Below are 25,195 nucleotides of genomic sequence, written 5' to 3'. Positions count from 1 at the left end.
CGTTTTTTGTTTGTTTGTTTGTTTGTTTGTTTTCTTGTTCATTCTTTCACTCTTATTTTTTTTTTATTTTTTAATTTTTTATTAATTACACTTTATTCATTTTGTATCCCCCCATAAGCCCCTCCCTCCTCCCCTGCCGATCCCACCCTCCCTCCCCTTTCTGCATGCATGCCACTCCCCAAGTCCACTGATAGGGGAGGCAGACGTTTTTTTATAATTGATATTTTTCTGTTAATAAGTGACTGCTAAGGTAATTTTAAATTTCATATACGGGTGTGAGTTTACAAAGTACTTTTTAAGAAAAATGTAATTAGCTGTCATTTTGTATGAAGAGTCAAAAGTAACATATATCATAATATTATAATTAAGTTATATTTGTTAATTCAATTACTATAAATTATTATATAATTATATATAGTGCATATTAATTCAGAAATATTAAGGAAACTAAACTCGAAGAATTGAGGGCTTTTTTTTTTAAATAAGTAAACATATCTATAGGTAGTGCCAAAGGCATGTTATGACTGTTAATTTGTATTTTCAATATTTATCAAAGAGAGACAATAGAAAACGCACCTCATGTAAGCCAAAACCCTTGAAAATCCCGCATTTTGAATAGGAACAAACCATGTGTTGAGAAGGAGCCAAGCTAAAATGGTAATTAATGCCAGGCCTCCTGCTTCAGTCACATCACCTCTACTGCCCTGGCCTCTGTGGCTGGAAAGAAGCACAGCTCACATGGCCTTATAGCCTCTGTGCTCTCCTTTAAGCTACGGGACTGGAGTTTGTGAGCCGGAGAAGGGAACGGGAGTCTGTGCACCCAACATGTGCCAGTTAACACACAGGTTAACAAACCAGCTCCTATGTCAGAAGCTAGAATGCAGAGAAGAGATTATGCTACAATGGGGCATCCCAAACCATCAACACAGCTGGCTAGAGGAGTGCAGCCCCACTACTTCAGCAGCCATGAGGTGCCTGGACTTTCCCACGGCCTTTCAGTGGTGGTGTCTCCGTCGCAGACAGAGCCGGGCCAGGACCCGCTGATGCTGCAGGATGCAGGTGTATTTTAGGATTCCTCTGAGCTCTGTTTGTTGCTGTCTTTGAAAGCAGATTTGACACCTACTCAGCAGATCCCCTGGATTACTGAGCTTGCACATTAAGCTTCAGCAAATGCTGTGAACCAGTTATGATGAGCAGAAATTTCACGGAATGAGGGAAAGTTATAGTTAGTTTCCCTTTCATTACTCGGGGACTGCGGGGCACAGAGGTGATCTCGTTGGTGATTGTATGAGCCGTGGTGCACCGAGGGTCACTTTCAAGCACTTGATTGGATTCCAGCGCTCACAAATCAGTTTACGAAGGAGTTTGACTTTAATGAGGCATTCCTGTAACAGATGCTTTTGTTTACGTAATTTCCTGTCCCCTGCCCTTTACCCTCACTGCTTAACAGAATAATTGGCAAGAAGAAACTTGTTTTCTTGGACTCCTTCCAGTGATCAGTTTATCTGGAACCTGAACTTGGAGAGCAGAGATTTCTAAAGCACCAGTGGTCTCTGAGAAACAGACACTGCTGTGAGGGAAGCAGGCTCCCATCACCTTCCTGACTATGATAGATCATAGCTCTTTTGTGCATAGTCCTTAGGACCTTTTTCTTTCCTCTGTGCTCGTTCGTGGTATATCACTGAGACCAAGGGGGAAGGGACAGTCTCCATTCAATCTGCTAATTCAGAGGCTGTTTCATGTCTCTGAGATCACTTCAGTTAGTGCTTGAAAAGTAACCTGGTTGCCTCCACCACTGGCATGTTGACTGGATTTCAATTATGTCATAAAAATTTTTCTCTTGGAGCTGGAGACATGGCTCGGAGGTTAATAGCATTGGTTGTTCTTACAAAGGTCCTGAGTTCAATTCCCAGAAACCACATGGTGGCTCATAACCATCTATGATGTTATCTGGTGCCCTCTTCTGGCAGGCAGAATATTGTATAAACAAACAAATAAATAAATCTTAAAAAAATTTTTTCTCTCCTGAAAAAATGACTGGATGGCAAAGTATTGCTTATTTACGCCTATGAGTAAGAGTGCTTGAAAATCACTTTTTCCAACTTGGGAGAAAGTTTTTGTAACCAAGCATTCTAAAAGCACTTAATGTCTTGATATGTTCAGGGTATTAAAATGGCTGGGCATGGTGGTGCAAATCCCAGCACTCAGGGAGGCAGAGACAGGCTGATCTCGGTGAGTTTGAGACCATCCATGTCTACAAAGTGAGTTCAAGAAAGCCAAGGCTACAGAGAGAAACCCTGTCTCAAAATCATCATCATCATCATCATCATCATCATCATCATCATCAAATGACACCTAGGGTGCAGTGTTTAAATACATGACCCTAAGGACTTAAAGCCAAGGATGAGGACATTTTGCAGTTTTTGGAAAGCTTGGCTTTGTTAATGGGATTCTGCTTCCTAAGAACCTCTTGCCTCAGAGCGGATAGCACTGCATGTCCTCATTTACAGATGAGGACAGCACGTGGACAAGTTAAATTACTCAATGCTTAAAGCAATAGGGCACTGGAATCCAGGTCTCTCCTATGATATTTTGTCATCAATTCACTGTAGCAACAGAGGCTCTCCATAGCAAAATTCTGTTGAGATACAGGAACCTTTCATAAGTCTATCAACAAAAGAATTTGAGTGGATGAAGTTCAGTTTTACCGAGACAGGCTGCTGCTACTCAAGTTCCTCCTCGTGAGCTAAATCACCTCCCTGAATGCCTCAGGAGTCTTATTCCACATCTTTTAGGTAATTTCCTCACTTATGGAATTATTTTTATCAGTCTTATTGCACATGTCAAAACTGAACGCCCTAACAGGTTATAGCCTTAGTTCTTCAAAAGTGGGATCTGATGCTACCTGTGAGCCTTCTCTTTTAACCATGTGCACACCCTCTCTCTGTACCCACCAGAGCCATTAACACACTCACATACACCCACAGAACAACAGCTGAGTCTGCTTGGCCAACATGTTTACATCCCAACTCAACTGCCATTGATGCAGTCTTTCCACTTATTTTATGGCTGATCCACTCCATCTGGAATATATATAATACTTAAATGAGGGACTTCTGCAACTTCAAGTGGTAGGGTATAGTATAAAAATGGAACCCAGTGGCACCATGCAGTTTTTAATACTTAACTTTCGAACTTCTTGAAAAGTGAATAATTTTTAAAAATCTGCCTACTTTCTATGACGTATCCACACATTTATTAAATATTTCTTGATGTCATGAATATAACATAATACCTCTCATAATGAAAGAGAAGAATGGAAATTTGACAGAGATATATACATATATATACATACACACACACACACACACACAGAGCAGAGAGGGGAAACAGAATGGCGGCATATGATCAGCCAGGAAAAGCAAAAGGAAAGAAAATATGATTTATATGTAACCTGAGCCTACCATATGGCCATAAATTAAATGAATCACTCTTAGTCTAAAATGTTGCTAAACTCTACATCTTCTAAGAATGGAAACTGAATATTTGAAGGCAACATCCTATCATCTGTTTCAACATTACCGTGCCACAAAACTCATATGATAAAGGGCTCTTCTCAGTTACAAGAATAATCAAGAGAATTTATAGTTACAAAGTATTCAGTCCTCAATTTATTAGATGACAGAAAGGATATAAATCATTTACTTCTTCAAGATGTTTTAAATTAAACTTCATTAAATAGACAATAATGTAGACATCCATTTAATGAAATATACTGCATAGAAAGCAATAATTAAATTGTTTTTATAAAGAATAGACATGGTTGTAATTGGAAACAAACAAACAAAGCAAACCTGTCCTCTCAAGCCCACAGAAATGTCTTCAAATTCTATCAATATATTTCCAATTGTACCCAAATATCTTTCAGTGTTGCTATTCCTAAGACCCAGTGTCTCTCACCACACTTTTATGCTTTCCCTACCTTTTAGCTCCACCTCATGTTAATATTTAAAGAATTGTGTCTTTGAACAAAACCATAACTACAAAAATGAAGAAGTAAGTTAGTATACAAAAAAAAAAAAAGCATCTAAAGAATCATACTTACCAAAAGAGAATATGGGCGCCCATTATGTTCAAAAGCTTCCGCAAAGTAGTCGGTATTGTGGTCCAGTCTCTGGTGTCCTCCATACTCCGCTGCATCGGAATCTAGCACAATTTTGAATGTACAACCCTTAAGGAATTCACAACACTACAGGAGTGGATGGAGACATTATAAATACACTCTAAATGTTAAACCATGATTTGTGCTGTGAAATTGTTCCTTCTCAACATGGCAGAGTTTCTCCTGTGTGAAAGAGCTTCTAGATCTACCGTCACACTCGACATGCACTGGGTCTTTCATACATTTTATCCAGAGACATCATGCAACCTGGCATTATCGGAGTCCCTACCTATGAGAATTCCCTGGGCTTTGTAAGCAACCTATCCTCGGTGCAACATTCTGCTCCTCACTGAAGAGAAACAGGGCTCAATGGGAACAGTTCTACCTAGAAAATCCACAAGGGATACACTTAATATATACTGTGATATACCACTGTGAGAATTATCTTGTTAGTTACATCTGTCTTTCAAATGCTTTAATGTATGATAAAATGCATAGACACATGTATACATGCATGGATTGGACTTCTGCTTGATCCTCATTTGGAAGAAATTTTTATTCCTTCCTCATCTTTAAATTCATGGAGCTTTTTAGAATCTGAATACCAGAGGGACAGACAAACAGTGACATGAAAAAAGGACGGCTGGAACATTTCCAGGAGCAGCCTTACCCCAACTTCTTGGTTTCTAGACAATACATGGCTATTAATATAGTACAAACAGGTACATGCACTGCCATTGCCACTAGTGTGGCAATCATGGAATCTGCTATGACTCAATAGACAATTCCTCTATTGCATTACGAAAAATTAAAGAGGCTCTCCAGCAGGTTAGCCCAGTGTCCTCTCAGACTCACGTTTACACTGAGTTATCAACATGAGTATACTTAAGGAAGATAAGCAAAGGCTGTTTTATTAACTGAAAAGTCTAGAAATTGCACATTAAAATAGAGAAGTAAATACCTCTCTACTTAGAGTTCCCCCCGTCCCCCAGCCTTATGCTGAATAAAGATAAAACAAAGGTATTTTAGTTTTCTTTCCCCGGCACATAATTCTTCAGTACCAAGAACATTTTTACATTTTTCATACAGTAAAAAGATCCTAAGAATCATGGATATGAACAATGATCAATGGCCTATCATTTTCATCCTTTGGAAACCTTGGTCTGGGTCAGAGATGCAGATGGACACACCACAGGAAATTTGCTGGAAGTAGTGCCTCTGTCTAGGTCAATCCAGGTCAGTCTGCTCAGATTCACACTGATACTAAGAACTGGGGTGCTAGCATGCTCAAAGGAGGTAGAGGTGGGAGGATTCAAATGATATTTTCTGGGCTAGAAATTACAAGTGCATTCTAAACTCAATGTGGCTGAAATAACTTAAGCTTACAAGTAAATTTTATGGTGAAATATAGTTGGTAAACATTACTATAGACACAATAAATAAATGAAGCACCAAGAGATGACCAAAATAAAGTTTAGTTCTGATCTTCACTTTAGTTTATCAAACACATGGATTTATGTCTAAAAGGTCACAATTTGGAGAATAATGCTCCCAGAATACATTTTTCATGACTACAGAATTAAATGATCAACAAATTATTAGTTAGCAACATGAATTTTGATGAAGGCAATGAACAGCAAGCATGTCCTCAACATCAATAGCTCTCATCTTGTGGATTAGTAACTACCAAATGGTAGGTGTATCGTAAGGGTCTCCCTGTGTGGACAGATGTATTATTTTTAAGCGTCAGAGGATCCATATGCATTAGTCATTGTCTGAACACAGAATTGGTTTCTTTTTTTTTGGGGGGGGGTTACAATGCTAATTTGTTGAAAAATTCAACAATGCACCCTTGTCTATATATTTTCATAATCAATGATACAGAAAGAACCGTAGCCATACAAAAGCATATTTCTTTTTAACACTGAAAAGGAGCATCACATTGAAAATAGGTGTAGTCTTCTCTTTATGTATGTAACTTGTAGTCATAGAGGAAAAGATTCTTAAAAAGACACAGAAGTTTCAAATATCATTTAGAGTTTTTCTATTCTCAAATTTTTAAGGAAAAACTTCTCTGCGCCCACTTTGCTAACAACCCAGATCAATGTCTTTATCACCTGGGGAACACAGTAGATTTTTTGAGGAAATATAGTAGTAAAATTCAGAAGTTTTTATAAAGTGAAACATTAAAGATAAAGGTTGGGAAGTCATTTTATTGTTGTATTTGCTATGACATGTTATTCAAACATCAGGAAGCTTTGCCTTTAAAGGGCTTTGCTAAAAATTTGGCCAGAGACCTCATGAGAAGCTTACTGGAGCAGCTGCCATCATTTGCTTATCTTAAATATTCTCTTATTCAAGTATTCCCTTGATCTCTCTCAAAATCTCTTTCAAAATTACAAGGAATCTATTTTGAAAAAGTGCAACTCAGATAATTTTAACTTATTTTAAACTACTTTCTTAATGGATTTCCAATTAAAGCTAACTAGTCAGGACATATCCACAGGCTGCAACTGTCCACAGCAACCACCACACACCAGAAGAACTGCCCTCTTCTAAGGTGTTCTCAACAAACCATTTAAACAGATATTCAGAACAATCCCGGCTCACTAGCAGGTGTTAAGCTGCAAATAGTAAGATTTTACATTAGAAAAAAACAGAGAATAAATTTTTACCCTCTCATTCACTTGCTGCTTATATAAAATGTGTAAGACAGCATGAAAGATACAGCAATCACCAAGATAGACTTACTTTATACATAATTCACATCCTGTAGTGGGAGACTAATCATGCATATGCATGTCTGTGAGTAGAGAAAAAGACATGCAAGGACACACACACACAAAGAAAGAGAGACAGACACACACACACACACAGAGAGAGAGAGAGAGTCAGTCAGTCAAAGAGAAAAGGGAGAATTGACAGTCTGTATAGAAAAGAGAACTGAGGCTGGACTAAGATATTAATATGTAATTTGTGGACTAAGTCTGGTCCTGATGAAAACTTATTACTAAACATGGTTTGACCATCAAGAAATTCAACCTAAAATAAAGTATAAAGGTAGAAAGGTGAGGTGAAAAAGCAAATCTGGGAAACCAGTAACAATGTCCAAGGCTCTGACAAACATAAGCATTCAAGGATTTAGAGGTACACAAAATACAACTGAAAAACAAGGAGGCGGGTGCAAAATTTGTGAAAAGAAAAGTGGAAGGGGAGCATAGTGCTGACTACAACAAACAACTAGGTAAATGGTAGGTCTGGGTGCTAAGCCGAATCAAAGGAAGGACTAATTACCCCCTTCTCTGGAGCTGGTTATACCATTTACGGGTGATTCAAGTAAAATGCTGGTGAATGCTGTTTCTCACTCAATTCTAGGGTTGAGCTTCCAAGCACAAACAAGCAAGAGACCACTTGAGGAATTAAGAAAGGTCATAAGTGGTAACCATCTAAGTTAGTACACTTAAACTTAAAAGACAGATGCTTCCAACATCGGTTTTCAGAAGTTTACTGTGTTAGTTTTAAAATCCATTCTCATTCACTTGTGAAAAACAACAACAAAACGCTGAAACAATTTTTTCTTTGTTTAATGTTGGAAAATGTAATAAGAACAGTAATAAAATTTTAAATAGGGATTTTTCTTTTCTATTAAAAAAAGAGATGAAATAGGTTCCTACCAATTTGGATAGTATTTTAAAATATTATGACTTCTTATTTTAAATTCAAGAGCTTCCTAAGTATTTGATATATCTATCAACAGGTTGAAGTAGATAAGAAGTTTTAAGCATTATTTTATAATCTATGTCCTTAAATTTAAACCAAGGAAGAGCCTATTCTGAAGGAGGCCTCCACTAATAAGATTAAAGAACAGTGAAGGCATGAAGACTCTCAAATTGAATGGCTCTTCAAATACTTCAAAAGCTGCTGTGTTTGCTCAGACACTTGATAAAGTATCTGTTCAAAGTGTGAGCATTTTGATGTAAGAAGTGCCATCATTTATATCATTCAGTGCTGAACTCACTTCACTCCCACTGAGAAAACTGAAGGAATTTATTGTAAGGTACAACCCTTGAGATTTCTAATTGAGTGACAGAGAGGGGAGGGTCCTCCAATGACTAGATGACCATAAAGATGGCAGAGCTAGTCAGTTACCATATATCATCAAGTGTAAGAAATCCATCAGTTTAAGACAAGAATTTTATATATCTTTAGTAAAGAGAAATGAATCATTGTTGTGCTATTCCTTGTAAAACACATCCCAAATGAAGATATGAGAAAAATATAATACAACGTTAATTCAAAATCTATTGTCTTCCTATCTAATTCATTAATCCACACACTCATTTGATGTTAATTATAACAACTCCGGGGAGTTGAATGATGTCAGGAATCAGACTCTACCCCCAAGAGTGTAAAGCAGTATAAAAGACTCTCAGATCCACTATACTTAAAGTAACCATGAGAAACGAAATGTCTGCTTGGTAGAGTGTGAACAGGTGGTGGGAAGTAAGGAAGGTTTTAGGATTTCAATAGTCTAAAGATGAGTACCCATTATGTTCAAATATATGTTCTCCTTTTACATTTCACAATTGAACTTTATCTATTGACACTCACAATCCATAAAATCTAAGGTAATAGCTATATAACATGGGAACAGGAGCTCCACAAGGAGAGCAACAGGCCGAAAAAATCTTGGCACAGGGGTCTTTCTGAGACTGATACTCCAACCAAGCTAGATAACATCTGAACCAGGTCTGTCCACTCATTGTTTGATGAGTTCCATTACATTTTGCACAAAATCACTAGAAACTACAACTTTACTTGATGTGTTTGGTCTCTTTCATAACGCAGAGACAGTAAAGATTATTGGTGTGTGTCATGCATGTGTCTGTCTGTGTGGGGTGGTGTATGTGAATACAGACTTGAGTTAAGCTTTTCTATTCTTATTTCTTTTTTCAGAATTAATTCTTACAATAGATTGTTGATATTTTAATTTCTTTTGAAACCATTAATGACAATGTGACATGTATAATCACATTTCTTTTCATAAAGTAAGCATTTAGTATTTTCTCTCTCAGACCTCAATGAAAAGTTCTCCAATGGCCTATAATTTCTAAAATGAATTTAGAATAAGTATATAAAATACAAATGGAAAATTTATGTCTACATACATTCAATATTTTAAAATATAATAAATCAAAACTGCAACTTTTCTTTAGGGAATACTTTCTTAGTCTTATTGGCTCAAACTAATTGTGGAGTCCTAGAAAGAGGCAACATCTCCATGCAAGAGCGACATAGGCGTTCATGTCTGAGAACAATGTCTTCATCAAAAGTTTAAATGACAACCACAGAGTTAATTACGTGCCAAACACAAGTGTATTCCCATTCTAAGCTGGGGTGTGCTTCTTTCATCAACAAAAGCTTTCTAGTGTTAGTCTACAAAATAAACTGCAATCCCTGTAAGATCGATGCCTTACTTATATGTTTCTGGATATACGGTGCGGCGTGCATATCAATAAAGCAAGCTCAGAGGATGTCTTGCTCAAATGTCATTATCTACCATGTTAATTAACGGATAAATATGCTTTGTGAAAGGCATTCTCATGCAAATTTTTAGTTTATTCTTGATTATGTTTAAGAACACACATCAGTAAATAGCAGATTGAATAACAATATAAAATACTGAGGACTACACAATACTGTAAGCAAATAGAAAAAAAATGTTCTAAATACTTGAGGGAATATTTCTGGCTAACCTATTTAGCAATGTTTCCTTATTGTGGAAGATTATGTAGCTCAAACTAAACAAAGTCACTGCATTTCAGTAGCTCGAGAAAGGAGAAATATGACCACAACAGAAGTTCCCACAGTCCTGGCCTACGTTCTCTCCAGAAAAATTCTATCTGTACCATCATCATCTACATACTTATAAGTTCAGCTAGCTAAGGAAGCATGGCAAATTATTTAAAAACAAAAAAGAAAAATACCAGGTTATTTTTGAGTATAGATCAGAAACCTTATTATCAAAATCAGTATGTACTATGCATACACACACACACACACACACACACACACACACACTAAAACGTTAAAACCATTTCATGCTTTTGAAATAAAAGCTAATTTTGATTTTGACTGTAGAGAAATACTTTACCAAAGTTGGGAAAGTGGCTCAGTGAGAAAGCTTTCTAGCCAGCTTTCTAGGCAAGATCTGCTATCTCCTGCTGTCATGTGATGTAGCAGGGTCGGTTGATGCTCATGGGGAGCAACCTCGGAGAAGAAAGGGAAGGGAATGGAGGAAGAGTGGGGACCGGGAGGAGAGGAGAGAGGAGCATGGGATCAGACTGTAAGTGAATAAAAAAATAAACTATATATATATATATGTGTGTGTGTGTGTGTGTGTGTGTGTGTGTGTGTGTATAGTCATGTGGTAGCATGACTCTGATATGCCAGTGCCTCTGGCACAGAGATCCACCCAGGGACTCCCTAGATGGGTACCTAGCCAAAAAGGCAAGCTCCAGGTTTAATGAGAGACCCTTACAAGAGTAATGAGATTGAGAAGTGGGCTGACAAATTCCTGCGTTAACCTCTGGCCTCTGGATGCACTTGCACCCAAGCACCAATGAGCCAATCAGCAACTGTGAACAGGCCTTCTGCCTATGTACTTTCCCCCAAGCACACTTGCTCTAAGCTTATACCTAAAAGCCAGCAACAAAGTTGGATGCATATATATCTAACTACAAAAAATGATTGAGAGCTTGAAAGTTTCTGAAGACCAAACGATTAGTAACAGTGAGGTACATTGCCATAGCCAGTTCAGACAGCCCAGGTCAGGAGGCGGCACTCATAAACACTCTGTGGTATCCAACACCCTGCTCTGATGTCACCTCTGTCCACTGCTTTCTGTATCTCTGAGCTTTACTTAACTTCCATGGACCTCAGTTTCTCCTTCACAACTTAGGTAAGAAATCAGAGATTACTGCAGAGATTAACTGAAGCAATCTACTCGAGTGCTTGGGCAGGCTCTATAGCACAGGGAAGCTGCTAAACTTGCTCTTTGAGGTGGCTACAGTTATTATAGGCAGACATTGCAGACTGCTCTATCAGAAGACAGAGACTGTAAAACCTAGCCTACTCTACTTCACCTTATGTTTGTCACCAATTTAGCCAACTCTTCACAATATGGCTATTCTCCTCTAACATCTTCACTCTATCTAGAATCTAAGGGTTTTCTTGATGTGTCTGTTAGGCCACAGAGGAGGACTTTGCAGCCAGCCCTGAAGATACCTGATAAAACAGGGTCAAATGAAAGGGGAGGAGTTCCTCCCCTATCAGTGGACTTGGAAAGGGGCAGGGAGGAGACCAGGGAGGGAGTGCGGGGTTGGGGAGGGAATGAGGGAGCGGGATACAGCTGGGACACAGTTAACAAAATGTAATTAAAAAGAAAAATAAAATTAAAAAAAAATGAAAAATAAATAAATAAATAAAAATTTATACACTAAAGTTTTATCAATCAGCATGCACAGCATTTTGAAAATTATATATTTAAAACTTTAAATTTTTTAAAATGGAAAATTCTCTTTAACTTTTTAAAAAATGAATCTTTTTTGAAAAGCCTATTCCAACCATTCATATCTAAAACTAAACATAACCCTCTACTTTCTTGCTCTGATTTTTTAAGCTACTATAAGTTTTAAATTTACTATGTATTTATTCTTTCTCAGTATTTGACACAATTTCTGTATGACGTTTCTGTCTTTATTTATTCTCTTGTTATTGAGGAACTAGGTTATTATTTGTGAGCACATCCTTTCATTATCTTCTTTCAATTCCTCCTTGGATTCACATTTTTTTTTGTAGTAACTTATTTTTATTTTTCTTATTAGTTACATTTTATTAACTCTGTATCCCAGCTGTATCCCGCTCCCTCATTCCCTCCCAATCCCAACCTCCCTCCCTCATCTCCTCCCTGCCCCTTTCCAAGTCCACTGATTGGGAGGACCTCCTCCCCTTTCATCTGACCCTGTTTTATCAGGTATTTTCAGGACTGGATGCAAAGTCCTCTTCTGTGGCCTAGCAGGACTGCTTCTCCCTTGGGAGGTTGGGAGGTCAAAGAGCCTGCCATTGAGTTCCTGTCAGAAATAGTCCCTGTTACCCTTACTAGGGAAAACCAATTGGTTACTGAGCTACCACGGGCTACATCCAAGCAGAGGTTCTAGGTTATATCCATACATGGTCCTTGGTGCGGTGTCAGTCTCCGAAAAGACCTTTGTGCCCAGATATATTTGGTCCTTGTGGAGCTCCTATCCTCTCCACGTCATACTAACTCCCCCTTCTTTCATATGATTCCCTGCACTCTGCCGAAGGTTTGCTTATGAGTCTTAATATCTGCTTTGATACACTGCTAGATAGAGTCTTTCTGAGACCCTCTGGGATAGGCTCCTGTCCTGTTACTTGTTTTCTCCTACGTCCAATGTCCATCCCATTTGTCTTTCTAAGTGAGGATTGATCATCTTACCCTGGGTCTTCTTTCTTGTTTATCTTCTTTAGGTGTATAGATTTCATTATGTTTATCATATCTTATAGGTCTATATAAGTGAGTATATACCATGTGTGTCTTTCTCCTTCTGGGATAACTCACTCAGAATGATATTTTCTCGATTCACATTTTCAATCAATGCTTGTTTGGCTTACATGTTTAAAAAAAAATTGTAGAGGAATTTTAATCCAGCAACATGGCTACTCTGGCTGGAATACAAACATGCCATTTTAATCTCAGGAGACAGACAAAAGCAGATCTCTGAGTTCGAGACCACCCTGGTATAGAGCAAGTTTCAGGTAAGGAAAAGCGTATGTCCAGGTGTGTGGTACATGCCTTCAATCCCAACACTTAGGAGACAGAGGCATAAACATGGCTCAATGATGTTCAGTCAGTCTGGTGGATTCAGTAGTTGAAAGGCAGTACAGTGGACTAGGCCTAAGTTAGCAGACACAGGCAGTAGGCCTCTGAGGCAATTAAATCAAGTGAATAAGTCACCTTTATAGAATTTCCTTCTGCTTTTGTCATAAGACACCAACCTGGCTTTTCCTCTCTCATGGTACTGAATTAAAATTTTATATTTATATGAAGAAGCATTCTTTAAAAATTTTGCTTCATTATCTTTAATGCTTCAATGTTTAAAAGTATTTTATAACCTTTAAAATAGATTTGTAACAGATATCCTTTTGAGATAACATATAATAGTTAAACAGGTACATGTTAATGGGAAGCAATTAATCTCATAAAAAAACTGATTTATATGAGCCTTGGATCTAAGACATGTTACATAATTCTTAGTTGATGGGGACAAATGATCGTAAGTTTATTAAAGACATGACAAGTTAAAGATCTTCATCAGCTTGATTGGTTAGCTTTCTCGTTAATATTTCAATGTAAGCACAAAATATCAAAAAGACTAAAGAAAATCACATGTTTTTTTTTGAGTAAGTGGGGCCAGAATGTACACTTTGATGCTATATTTCTATCATTCTATTTTAAAGTGTGCAAACATTAAAATACTTAAAAATGTTAAAATTCATCACTGTACCTCTGATACTATAACTATCATGTTTTATTATGTGAAGTGACATAGAAATACATTAATCTTTCATTTTTACCTTTCAAGGATACAGGTAATGAGATCTTACTTAATGCTAGGGGAAACTGATTGAGCCAGGGCTGAGCTAGTTAACATAAACTCTGGTGAAGAAGTGTGAAGGTTTGAAATGTGTGCAGGAGCAGGCGTACACACAAATGACTCATCACCCCAGTGATTACTGAGAACTTATTTGGAACACAGCCTATGACTATACCATACTCATTTGTGGAGTCAAATTTTTTAAGTAAAACTCACATGTATATTTTAAAAGTAAGAAAGTTTATCCATGTATGTATAAATTAACACACATTTGTGAGTTTTATAAATTATTTCCTTGGGTATTTTACATTTGATATAATAATTTAAACTTTAGTACAACCATAATCTTATTAGACAGAATGAGTAAAAAAATATAAATCTCTGAGATAGGAGTAAGCTGTTATGTTACTTCTGAAAAATATGTTTTGTCATTCATAATAAAAATCTGTATTTTAGCTCTGATTGTCAAATAGATGATTTACAGAAATTTAAATCAGTCAAAATTCTGGCATATTTTGAATCAAGTTTTCTACACATTTTAAATTATTTTCATACTTATTTAATAAACATGAGTCTCATTTAGGTTACTTGATTATGATGAGATTTCAACCAGAGCTGTATGTGGCTCTACCTGCATTTTCTTTAGATAGCTTTACTGGGACAGCCAGCAGGCAGAAATCACTGTGAAAAATTCTCTATAGACAAAACTATTATCTCATAAAGCAAAATATGTATTATTTAGTTCTCTTAAATTACACACAATAGAGATACTAAGTGAGGCCCTGAACACGTAAGTGAAAAACAGTAATGTGTGGGCAACATGGATACCTTAACTTCTACAGCTAAGGAAGAATATGAACAAGTGCTTACAAAGAGAGCTGCTGAGACCAGGACTATTGCCCTTACCTCTTCATAAGAAAACTCTGCTGTGTTTAACAGGAACACTGAACCTCAAGCCCCTTTGCCCTCTCATAATATAAATGAAAACGTTGGTACTTTGAAGTCCATATATGAAGCTGAAATAACCTTAGCTTTAAAAACTGAATATATTAATTATGTTTTTAAAGATATTATATTGTTTAAAATATTTTAAAACTAGTTAGCTTATTCCAAAATATCTTTCTTTGTCTATTTCTTTAAATAGCATGGTTTTCTTAAAATTTTCAAGAATACATTTTTAAAGTACAGCTGCAACTGACTGGTGTTTGAATTTTGATAATTTACTTTTATGAAATTGGTTTATTAATTCTAATATTTTTATTTTTCTGTGAAGAGACTAGAGTTTTCCGTGTACCATATCTTGATATTTGCATATGTAGTTTTATTCCTTGCAGTAATGTTGTGATGTAATATACTTCACAATATATTTAGGCATAAAGACACTTACTCTAGATGACATTTGTTTTTATTCCCTAATAGAAAATTCCTTCACTGTATTGCAGATGGATAAGGAACAGTGGATGTCCTTACACTGTACTGTCCTTACAGGAAAATCTTTAATTACTTTATCATTTTTCCACCAGATTTTCTGGTTTTGTCTTGTGGTTATCATGACATTTGGAGAAAGCATTATCGTATAATTCAACTGTAACCACAGAAGCCAAAGTACTTCCATAGTAAATTATGCCATACTCAGGAAATAAAATGATCACATTGGATAGATAGCCTGTGCCTATTAATTAGAATTAACACTACTAAATGTTCATACTACCCAAAGCAATAAGTACCTGCAATGTAATCCCCATCAACAGTCCTTCTCATAAAATATTAAAAAAATCTTAACATGTATATGAATCCACAGAATATCTGGAATACACAATTTTAACCTGAGAAATAAGAACACAGTTGAAGCCATCATATTCTCAGATTTCAAAGTTAAACATAAAACCACAGAGATTTTTATAACATGTTAATGGCATAAAAACAATAAATAATCCAAAGACACAGACTAGGAAGCCTGGGGAAAAAAACTCACATTATCTACCAATCACTGACAATGGTGCCAAGAGTACCCAATAAAGAAAAGTCCATCTAGTCAATAATTTTTGGTGGGAAATTGGATACCCCTTTGAAAGGGCATGAAACAATGTGTTCAACATCACTGTTGGGGAAACAGTAACCAAAAGTAGCCCATTACCACATATATGTTAGAATCACATATACTAAAAATAGTTCAATGAGAATCATTGGCAAGGATTTGAAGCAAAGTGGTGTGACTAAAAGTCTGTACAGCTACTGTGGAAAATATAATGAAGGCCTATAACCATGAATGCACAACCCACTGTTAGGTATAGACAACAAGAAGAAGGCCAGGTGTTTGAAGGATGTGTAGAACCATCCACAATAGCTAAACAACTTCAATGTTCAAAATGGAATGGATAAAAAAATGTAGTGTTTATCTGTAATGGAATATTTGACAAAAAGGAACTGTTTACAATAATAATATACCCAGGAGATATTATATTAAGGGAAATGAGCCAGCCATAACAAAGCAAATACTATATGATATCTCTTACATAGAGAATCTAAAAAGTTGAATTCTTAAAAGAGATGAACAGTGGTTGCTGTGGGCTACAGGACAAGGAAACATGTGACATAAGAAAAATGGAAGGCTTTTAGTCAATTAACTCTGGAGACCTAATGCACAGCATGATGACTCCAGTTAATAATAAATAGAGTTGACAGTATAACTAACTTTAAGTCTTCATTATAGGCATCCCCACCACACTCGCAAATGTACATGCAGGAGGTAACTATGCAAGGTGGAGACTATGTAGGTTGACTGAAGTAACTATTTACACTAAGTCTGTGTATTAAAATAGCATATTGTGTACTTAAAAATCTACAGAACATTAATTCATCAGTTATGCTCCAATAAAGCTGGAAAAAATTTCCATTCATATTGAGCTGTGATTCTGAATGTTGCAAACTTGGGGAGCATAAGACAACCGCAAAAAAGAATTTAGTCAGAGGAACCATTAACTTTTGCAAGGAGGCAAAGAGAACACAAGTAAAAATACCATTGTAATTAGCAAGACATGCTTTATGTACAGTAACAGCATTTCTGTAGGGCAAGAAGAAAGATGATTTGTTATCCAAATATGAAACTGTGCTGAAATAGAGAAACTCGATTAAATTTCATGTATTCACTTACCGGGACTTTGACCTTTTGAAAGTCATAAATCTTTCTGATCCTCATATGTAGATTGAGGATGAGAACTCTGGGTCTGGCCAGCCTTACTGACATGATGTGAGGGTTGGATGATCCAATGTAAATGAAAGTCTATGAAGTGTTATGGAAATTTAACTTGTGACAATAATTTAAAATAAGCACAGAGGCTTCTTCCCCCAAGTAATTCTATTTAATCTGAATAGTCTGCAAAGGTCATGTTTGAGTTCTACGTCGTCTAAAAATCAGAGTTCATACTTCCCAGTATTCCTAACATTCATCTATCATCACCCACCTATACAGATCCTGGTTAGGAGAACAGAGGCAAAAGCATGCCAGTCAACAGGGAATTCCATCACAGTGTGAACTGTTAAATCTAAGAGGATCTATGATTGCTTCAGGGCAAGGATGGCAAAGAAGAGAATTAATGATGAGAACTGGCTTAGGTAGAATGGGTTATTTCACAAAGGAACTGAGGAAGAAAAACAAAGCACACTAAAATGTTGCTGCTACATAGGGAAAGGCGTGTGACCAGAAGCAAAGGTGGAAATATAGCACAGGAATAAGGATGAACCTTAGCAGACCAGACAAGGTATAGTTACAGTATGAAAGGGGACTTAAAAGAATTCTTATGTGTTAATGAATTGGGAATCAGACATGACATAAAAAAAAAAAAACAGAGTTCAGGCTATAATGAGTAAGACTACCTGTTGATTCTAAATAGTCTAATAAATAAAATAAAGTACAAATACAATATAATATTTACAACATCACAACACTACTCACAGAACTTCCAATCATCACACCAATACAATGAATAGGTGCTTCAGTGATAAAACACTGAAAAGAAATTCTTAATTTAAATCTATGGTACTCCTCCACTAGTAACATTCTAGACGCTGTTCTAGCACAGAGAACAAAATTATGAATTTACAGTTAACAGATCACACCTCTGAAGTCTGTAACCGCTACATGGGCCCTGGGGAGACAAAAATGTCAGAGTTCATTTTCGTTGGCCCTCTGCTGCTGGGCATGCACCTCGTGCTGAAGCGTAGTTTGTTTCCTTTGTGAGACTTCCTTTTAGAAACTGGTGGAAAGCTCCCCTCTCCATTACTGATCGTATAACATAAGGTAAATATGTATTGTTTTTAAAGGTTATTATATTTCCAAATTCATTTTTATATAGAAAAGTATGAGATGGGGGCAGGAATTTAGACTGGACTATTGTGTATGACCTTCCAAAGTCAGGACATACTAGAAACCCAAGAGTTGAAACACAAGTGCTCTTGACTATTTCACAACACCACAGAAACTATTCAGCGTGAAGCACCCCCATCCCTTCTCACCACACCAAACAATAATTTAAAAAGTCAGGTTTACACATTAAGTCATGTTTATTCATTACTGCCTACAGTCATATGAATATATACTAGGCCCATCTAAAAATGTTATATGAGTTAATGACAGGGACGGCAGAGAAGTGTTTAATAAGGAAATATAATCAGTCAGACTCCTAAGAAATGTTTAAAGGTAATACTGCTATCTAGAGACTGAATAAGAGAAAGAACTCAGCTCATATGTATACATGTGTGTGAATGCATTCTTCAAAACTAAATATGAAAAAGGCAATAAGTACAAAACTGACATTTGTTCATGTTCCCCTGTTCACATAAAAAAGCATGATAAAGAAATACACAGAAACACAACAAAAAAGAAAATATGTGTGCATGTGTTCTAAGTCATTGCCATACATTTCAGGAAGAATCCTTGTCCATGTGTTTTGTGTTTTACCAAAACATTTATATCTTGTAAAACCGAAAGAGCAAATCTAGACTATTTTTTTATTATTCTTTTTTAATTGTAATTTTTATTTTATATTAATTACAGTTTATTCATTTGTATCCTAGCTGTAGCGCTGTCCCTCATTCACCCCAAATCCCGCTCTCTCTCCGGCATCTCCTCCCATGCCCCTCTCCAAGTCAACTGATAGGGGAGGTCCTCCTCCCCTTCCATCTGACCATAGCCTAACAGGTTGCATTAGGACAGGCTGCATTGTCCTCCTCTGTGGCCTGGTAAGGCTGTTCTCCCCTCATGGGGAGGTGATCAAAGAGCCAGCCACTGAGTTCATGTCAGAGATAGTCCCTGTTCCCCTTACTAGGGAACCACTTGGACACTGAGCTGCCATGGGCTACATCTGAACAGGGGTTCCAAGTTATCTCCATGCATGGTCCTTGTTTGGAGTATCAGTCTCAGAAAAGACCTCTGTGCCCAGACTTTTTGGTTCTGTTGCTCTCCTTGTAGAGCTTGTGTTCCTTCCAGATCTTTCAATCTCCCCCTTCTTTCACTCTATTTCTTTAGTTGAGAAATTATCCTTTATATGTACTGTATCCCTTTGACATAAAATAGCATGCAATTAATCCTAAATTAATTCCTTTGCCTTTATGTGTTTCATAAATTCCCGATTCTATAGAACAATGTTACATAACGACACTTCAAAAGGTTTCTCTAAACCAAGCCACACAGCTCTGCCTTCAGCAATCACACTCCAGAGAGTCATCCAAATGACCTTATTTGCTCATTAGAAAACCTGTATACTGGTTGCAAATGTCACATTCTGAATTTACATTTTAAAAGGCACATCTTGCAACAGTTTAATAAAAAAATATATTTTTAAGATCTCAGGTCAAATCCAAGCATTTACTCATCTGTTCCCTTAGCTTTAACTATTTTTGGCCTGCACTCACATGATCCTCAGGAGCCTCGATTTTGATGGCTCCTTTTCTTTTAGCACCTAACCTTGGCACTGTTGAAAGGTCATTTGGAAAGAGGACATTATGACAAGATCATGACTATCTCTACCCCAGCAGCATGCTGACAGATGACTTAAAAACTGGTGACTGTTCTGTTGTGTATTCTTTCAGCATGATACTCATTCGTAACAGACCAAGTCGTATGTTTTAAAATAACCTTTGAGGCTGTAAGTTTGCACTATTACATAGCTCTATGTTGTGATCGACATTCCATTTTAGAATATAGAAAACAATGATAGAACAGGACCTGATTACCTTTGTTTATCTTTAAAAAAAAATGTTTTTTCTTTCTGTAGAAAGTGTTAACAAAGAAGACAAGGAGGACTTCCTGGGGAAGGAAACGTGATGAATGACCCTGAAGTGGGAAAGGCGATGGCTGCAAAAGCATGCAAATGGCCATGATCCTATTTTTTTTTTAAACTATTTTCTAGTGCAATTCATTTTCTCCAGAATTATAACAAAACAATTTTTAACAATATAGAAACAAATAATCACTAATCGCAATATTACTATCATGCCAAAACACATGTGAAAGTATAGAAATGAAGAAAAATGCACCATGAAATAACTAGAAGAGCATGAGTTGCATAAAAACGCACGGCTTGATTATACAAGCCACATGCTAGAGTAAAAGCCTCACAGGCATGTCTACAGGTCTGTTACACGAGGCTAATACAATTCTCCTCATACAGTGCACAGGGATATAAGACTAAATACCTTAAAAATATCAGAAGGCCTTTAGAAGATGTACCTCAATATACAACTTTCTCCACATTACTTTAAAAGTGGCACTACCATTTGTATTATGGATTAGAGAGAACAGGTTTTTCCTTCGGGGCTCACAAGTTTTAATTTTGATTCAATACTCACTTGATGATATTCTAGGTGAAGAAATGAAACAGTGATACATAAAATACAAAGGGTATTGATTTTTCCTCTTTATGGATGAACAATGTGAAAATATAACATATTGGCAAAATATAGTCTCCCTTTCTAAGCATGAAATGTGAAACCTGCCTATTTACCACCAGCATGGATGTCTCAGCTATGCATCACCGCATTGCTACCCACTAAATTGGAGAACCCTGGGTTTTTTTACACTGACGATTAGCAGCAAAAATGACACCTGACATGCCTGCATAGGAAAGGAGTTTTGCTGTTGTTTTTGTTATTCAACTAGATGTAGGTGCTAATCTTTTGAAGAAAGAATATTTACCCTTTGATAGTCACCACGAAGACCATATTCAAAACCTTCTTGATCCAAATAAGTCTTATTTCTCAATTTTCCAATTTTAATATTATTTTGAAGAAAGGTAAAAGCATACATAAAGTTTTTCCTCCATTATCTGGCATTATCTCCCAAATAGCACCCTTGGTAAGTCCCTGGGAAGGCAGCTACCAAAAATTCTCCAAAGATCTGCGTCAGGTTGTTGTCTTGCTATATGATATGCTAGATATACGGGTTCAAGTATTGACATTGCTTGAGAATTTAAGCATTTTATCTGTAACATACTTGTACTTTATAATGACAGAAGAAATTCAAATGACTTTTCCAGAAACTTGAAGTTTTACTGGTATCAAATTTAGCTTCTTAGGAATTTAGAATCTGAAGAATTTCTTTACTTGATGAATATATCCAGTCCTGACACTGAAGAAGCTTCACAGCAACTATCTGCATTCAATTTACATATGGAAAAACCAATTATCATAGAACATTTTGGTAAAGTCGGAAATACAATAATAGGATCTTAATTTAGTCCTACTTTCTATATCTAAAAGCATGCTGTAATAGTTTAAAGGTGAAAGAGTAAGTAAAAATGATGAAAGACCAAAAGCAAATGAGACTTTCAAAATGTTATGCTTTATAAAAAGAACTTTAAGCTTCAAACAATAAGAAGATGCATGAAGAAATCTCTCTTTTGCCTAAGGAATATGGCACAGTCTTAACAGATTCACAGTGGAAAAGCATCCACTCAAGAACTCCTTTAACATCCCTCTCAAAAGGATAGAAGGTAAAAACTAATATCCATTGTATGTTTTCATGCTCATTGTTATGTTTGAATTTTGAGTTAAAATAATTTACCTAATAAAGCTTAAGAGTTCAGATCTCATAGCAGAGCCTCTAAAGTAAAGTTTAAGACTTCCATTGAACAAGAGTATAATCAGAGCCGGATGTGTGATGTATTTGTTGAGATAATAATGACACTATAACTCAGACATCAGCATGGTAACACAGTACATGTGCCCCTGACCTCACACTTGCCTATCCACATTTAGAAACTGTGCTGCTAGATCTGGCAGCTTCTCTTTGGATGGAAGAATTTACTTCATATAAAATAAAGAGGGAAGGAAAGGAGAGAAGAGGGAAGAAAGAAACAAAAGATGGAAGGAACTCCAGGCATTTAGTCTGATAGAGAAAGTCTGGGAGAGTTGGTGTTTTTTTATTTTTATTTTTATATTAATCACAGGTTATTTATTTTCTTTCCCAGCCGTAGCCCCTTCCCTCATTCCTTCCCAATCCCACCCTCCCTCCCTCATCTCCTCCCTGCCCCTTTCCAAGTCCACTGATAGGGGAGGACCACCTCCCCTTCCATCTGACCCTAGCTTATCAGGTCTCTTGAGGACTGGATGCAATGTCCTCTTCTGGGGCCTAGCAAGGCTGCTCCTCCCCAAGCAGGGATAGGGGGTTGAAGAGCTCACCATTGAGTTCCTGTCAGAAATAGTCCCTGTTCCCCTTACTAGGACACCCACTTGGATACTGAGCTACCATGGGCTACACTCGAGCAGGGGTTCTAGTTTATATCCATACATGGTCCTTGGTTGGAGGAACAGTCTCATGAAAGACCCCTATGCCCTGATATATTTGGTCCTTGTGGAGCTCCTGTCCTCTCCAGGTCTTATTAATTCCCCCTTCTTTCAAATGATTCCCTGCACTGTTCTGAGAATTGGTGTTTTTAATAATTAAAAACTTGCATTTTCATCTTGTGAAACAGATCCTTAGAATGAGAAACTGTTTTATTAGCAGTAACTTCATCAGTGAGAGTAGGACTAAACTGGTCAGGCAGAACACAACTTGTCAAAACCAAAATGACAGTATGATTTTAGTCTTGAGTTAGAACTATGGCATTTATATGGTTAATCATGAGAGGTAGTGCAAGCATATTTTGGAAGTGCTGCTCCTTTCCTGCTCCTTTGTTTACCTGGCAGGGGAGATAAATGATCACAAAATTTCTCTAAATCTATAGCTCTTAATTTTTTTTTTTTGAGAATTCAAACAGACATTAAAATGCAAATGTCTTTAGTATACTCAATAACATACATATATTAGCTCTTGTTTATTTGTTTAAAGACATGAATTAGGCAGACAATAGAAAAAAACAAGCATCCATGAGTTACAAATCTATGTGATGCAGGAAAGAGGCCCAGGTATTATGAAGAGATCAATGGGGACACAAAAATATTCAGGTAGAATGAAAAGGGCACTGGAAAGCTGGGTAAATAAGGGAATGTGGACAGGGATAATTATACTGTAAAGGATTCCTAAAATATACACATGTACAAAAGGAATATAAGTGGAGTCTCCATATAATGTGGAAGACAATGCCCCAACCAGAAATCTTAAGTTACCAAGTAAATTATCCAATGATAGGGATGAGTTAAATTATGTTGAGTCATTGGTCAAAGGAGTCTCATTGGCCCGGCTAAAAGCAAGCAAACCTACTGGTTACGCTGACACACTTACCTGTGTCATTGGTAAGCAATGGAGCTGGTGCCAACGAGAAGCTTCACCCCTACTGACTAGTGTTCATGTTGCTGGAGAATCCTTTTTGCACCCTACTAGAAGAAGAAGTGATCATCAAATATCACCCAGCTCCAAACCTCATAACCTACCATAGCATTCTGCCTGTGAAACACACTGGTGCAACTGTGGCACAGATGCTATGAAGTAAGCAACCCCTGTTTGATTGGTTCCAAAGCTCACTTCATGAGATGAAACCCTTACCTGACACTTTTTAAAGAAGCTGAGAACCTGAGCCTAGGGGAAGCTGAGAACCTGGCCTAAGGGAAAACCTAGTGAGATTTTTCTGCTGGAGGAACACAATGAAAAGATGACTCCTAATGAGATATTGCTAAACCAATAGACTAGAGAGTCATTCAAGCATGATCAGATAAGCTTATTGAAGTAGATGGAAATTAACACAGAGAAGCACAATGAATAGCATGCAGTGAGAGAGCGACTTTGAAGCACTGAGCCCTTAATGTTCACCGGGCAGTAAATAAGATGTCTTTATCAAAATGTTTCTCTCAAAGCACAGGGAGCTATGCAGAAGAGGAAGTAGAAAGATCCTAAGTGGCAGAGATGGTAGATAACTCTGATGAAAAAGTATCTTCTAGTCAAACAGGACTGATAAGCAGAAACTCACAGACCGTAACAGAACACACAAGTCCTGTACAAGTTCAAAAGGACCACCAACACAGCACTGAGAAAGGGAACAGACAGAAGGCCCCATCCCTAGCTAAAGAGGTATTTGCAAAACCTACTGGGAAGGGGGAAAACTAGTTCTCTCCAATGCAATGTCACCTGCTGTATCCACCGCACTCCAGAACAGGCCTCATGCCCAAGAGACTTGGTTAACAAAAAATAGACTTGATGTTATTTTATGGGTTTATTATTATTATTATTATTTGCTTGATTGTTTTGGTATTTTTGTCTCATTAGTTTTTCGTATACAGTTTATCTATTTCTGTTATTTCTTGAAAGAGAGGGGGAAGAGAAAGAGAGGAAACTTAAACTTAGGTGGGTAGAGAGGTAGGTTGGAGAATCTGGGATGAATTGAAAGAAGGGGAGGAATATGATCAAAATATATGTAAAAATCATGTAAAAATAAAAAAAAACAAATCAAAAATAAAAATGAATAAAATGAAACTCTGCATTTCCCCTTACACAGTTGCTGAGTCTGCTCACTTCAGAAAGAGCTTAATGTGCCATTTGTCAATCTGTTTCCATCACTTTAGGTCATGCCATAGTTATGCTTTAGGTAGTCTGCAATATCCCACAGTTAACACCCGAATATGCAATCTGTCTTTTCATGCAATTTATTTACAGACTTGGAGGGGAAAACTTATTCTACTACATACATTCTTTTCAAGTAAATTTCTAGTTCAAAAACCTTCATAAAATCTCAAGAAAAAAGCTAACCCCGATTAATATAGCTTTAAAAGTTTCCTATAACATGATTCCAATGTATGCTGTTAGCTTTATCACAGTAGTTTTATTATTCTTTAATTAATCTTTTGAACTGCCCATTATCTAAGGATGGTCTATGCTTGCAACCACTGGAATGGGCCTTCCTTATTTTACTCTACTATATAAATG

At 36.9% G+C, this 25,195-nt stretch overlaps 1 protein-coding gene across 2 annotated transcripts in view; it reads right to left on the bottom strand.

Moving 5' to 3' along the window:
• Gbe1 (1,4-alpha-glucan branching enzyme 1) overlaps nucleotides 1–25,195 on the bottom strand; it is a 275,110-nt gene that overhangs the window by 6,100 nt on the left and 243,815 nt on the right. For both annotated transcript variants that reach the window (XM_055594620.1, XM_055594627.1), the window contains exon 15: nucleotides 4,106–4,223. In XM_055594620.1, coding sequence (XP_055450595.1) covers nucleotides 4,106–4,223 — 118 coding nt within the window. The remainder of the gene's footprint in view (nucleotides 1–4,105; nucleotides 4,224–25,195) is intronic.

The sequence above is a fragment of the Psammomys obesus genome, unplaced genomic scaffold (assembly GCF_907164565.1).
Source record: "Psammomys obesus unplaced genomic scaffold, mPsaObe1.curated_primary_1811, whole genome shotgun sequence".
Taxonomy (NCBI): domain Eukaryota; kingdom Metazoa; phylum Chordata; class Mammalia; order Rodentia; family Muridae; genus Psammomys; species Psammomys obesus.
The sequence above is the reverse complement of the archived record's forward strand: the minus strand, read 5'-3'. Positions and strand labels throughout refer to the sequence as shown.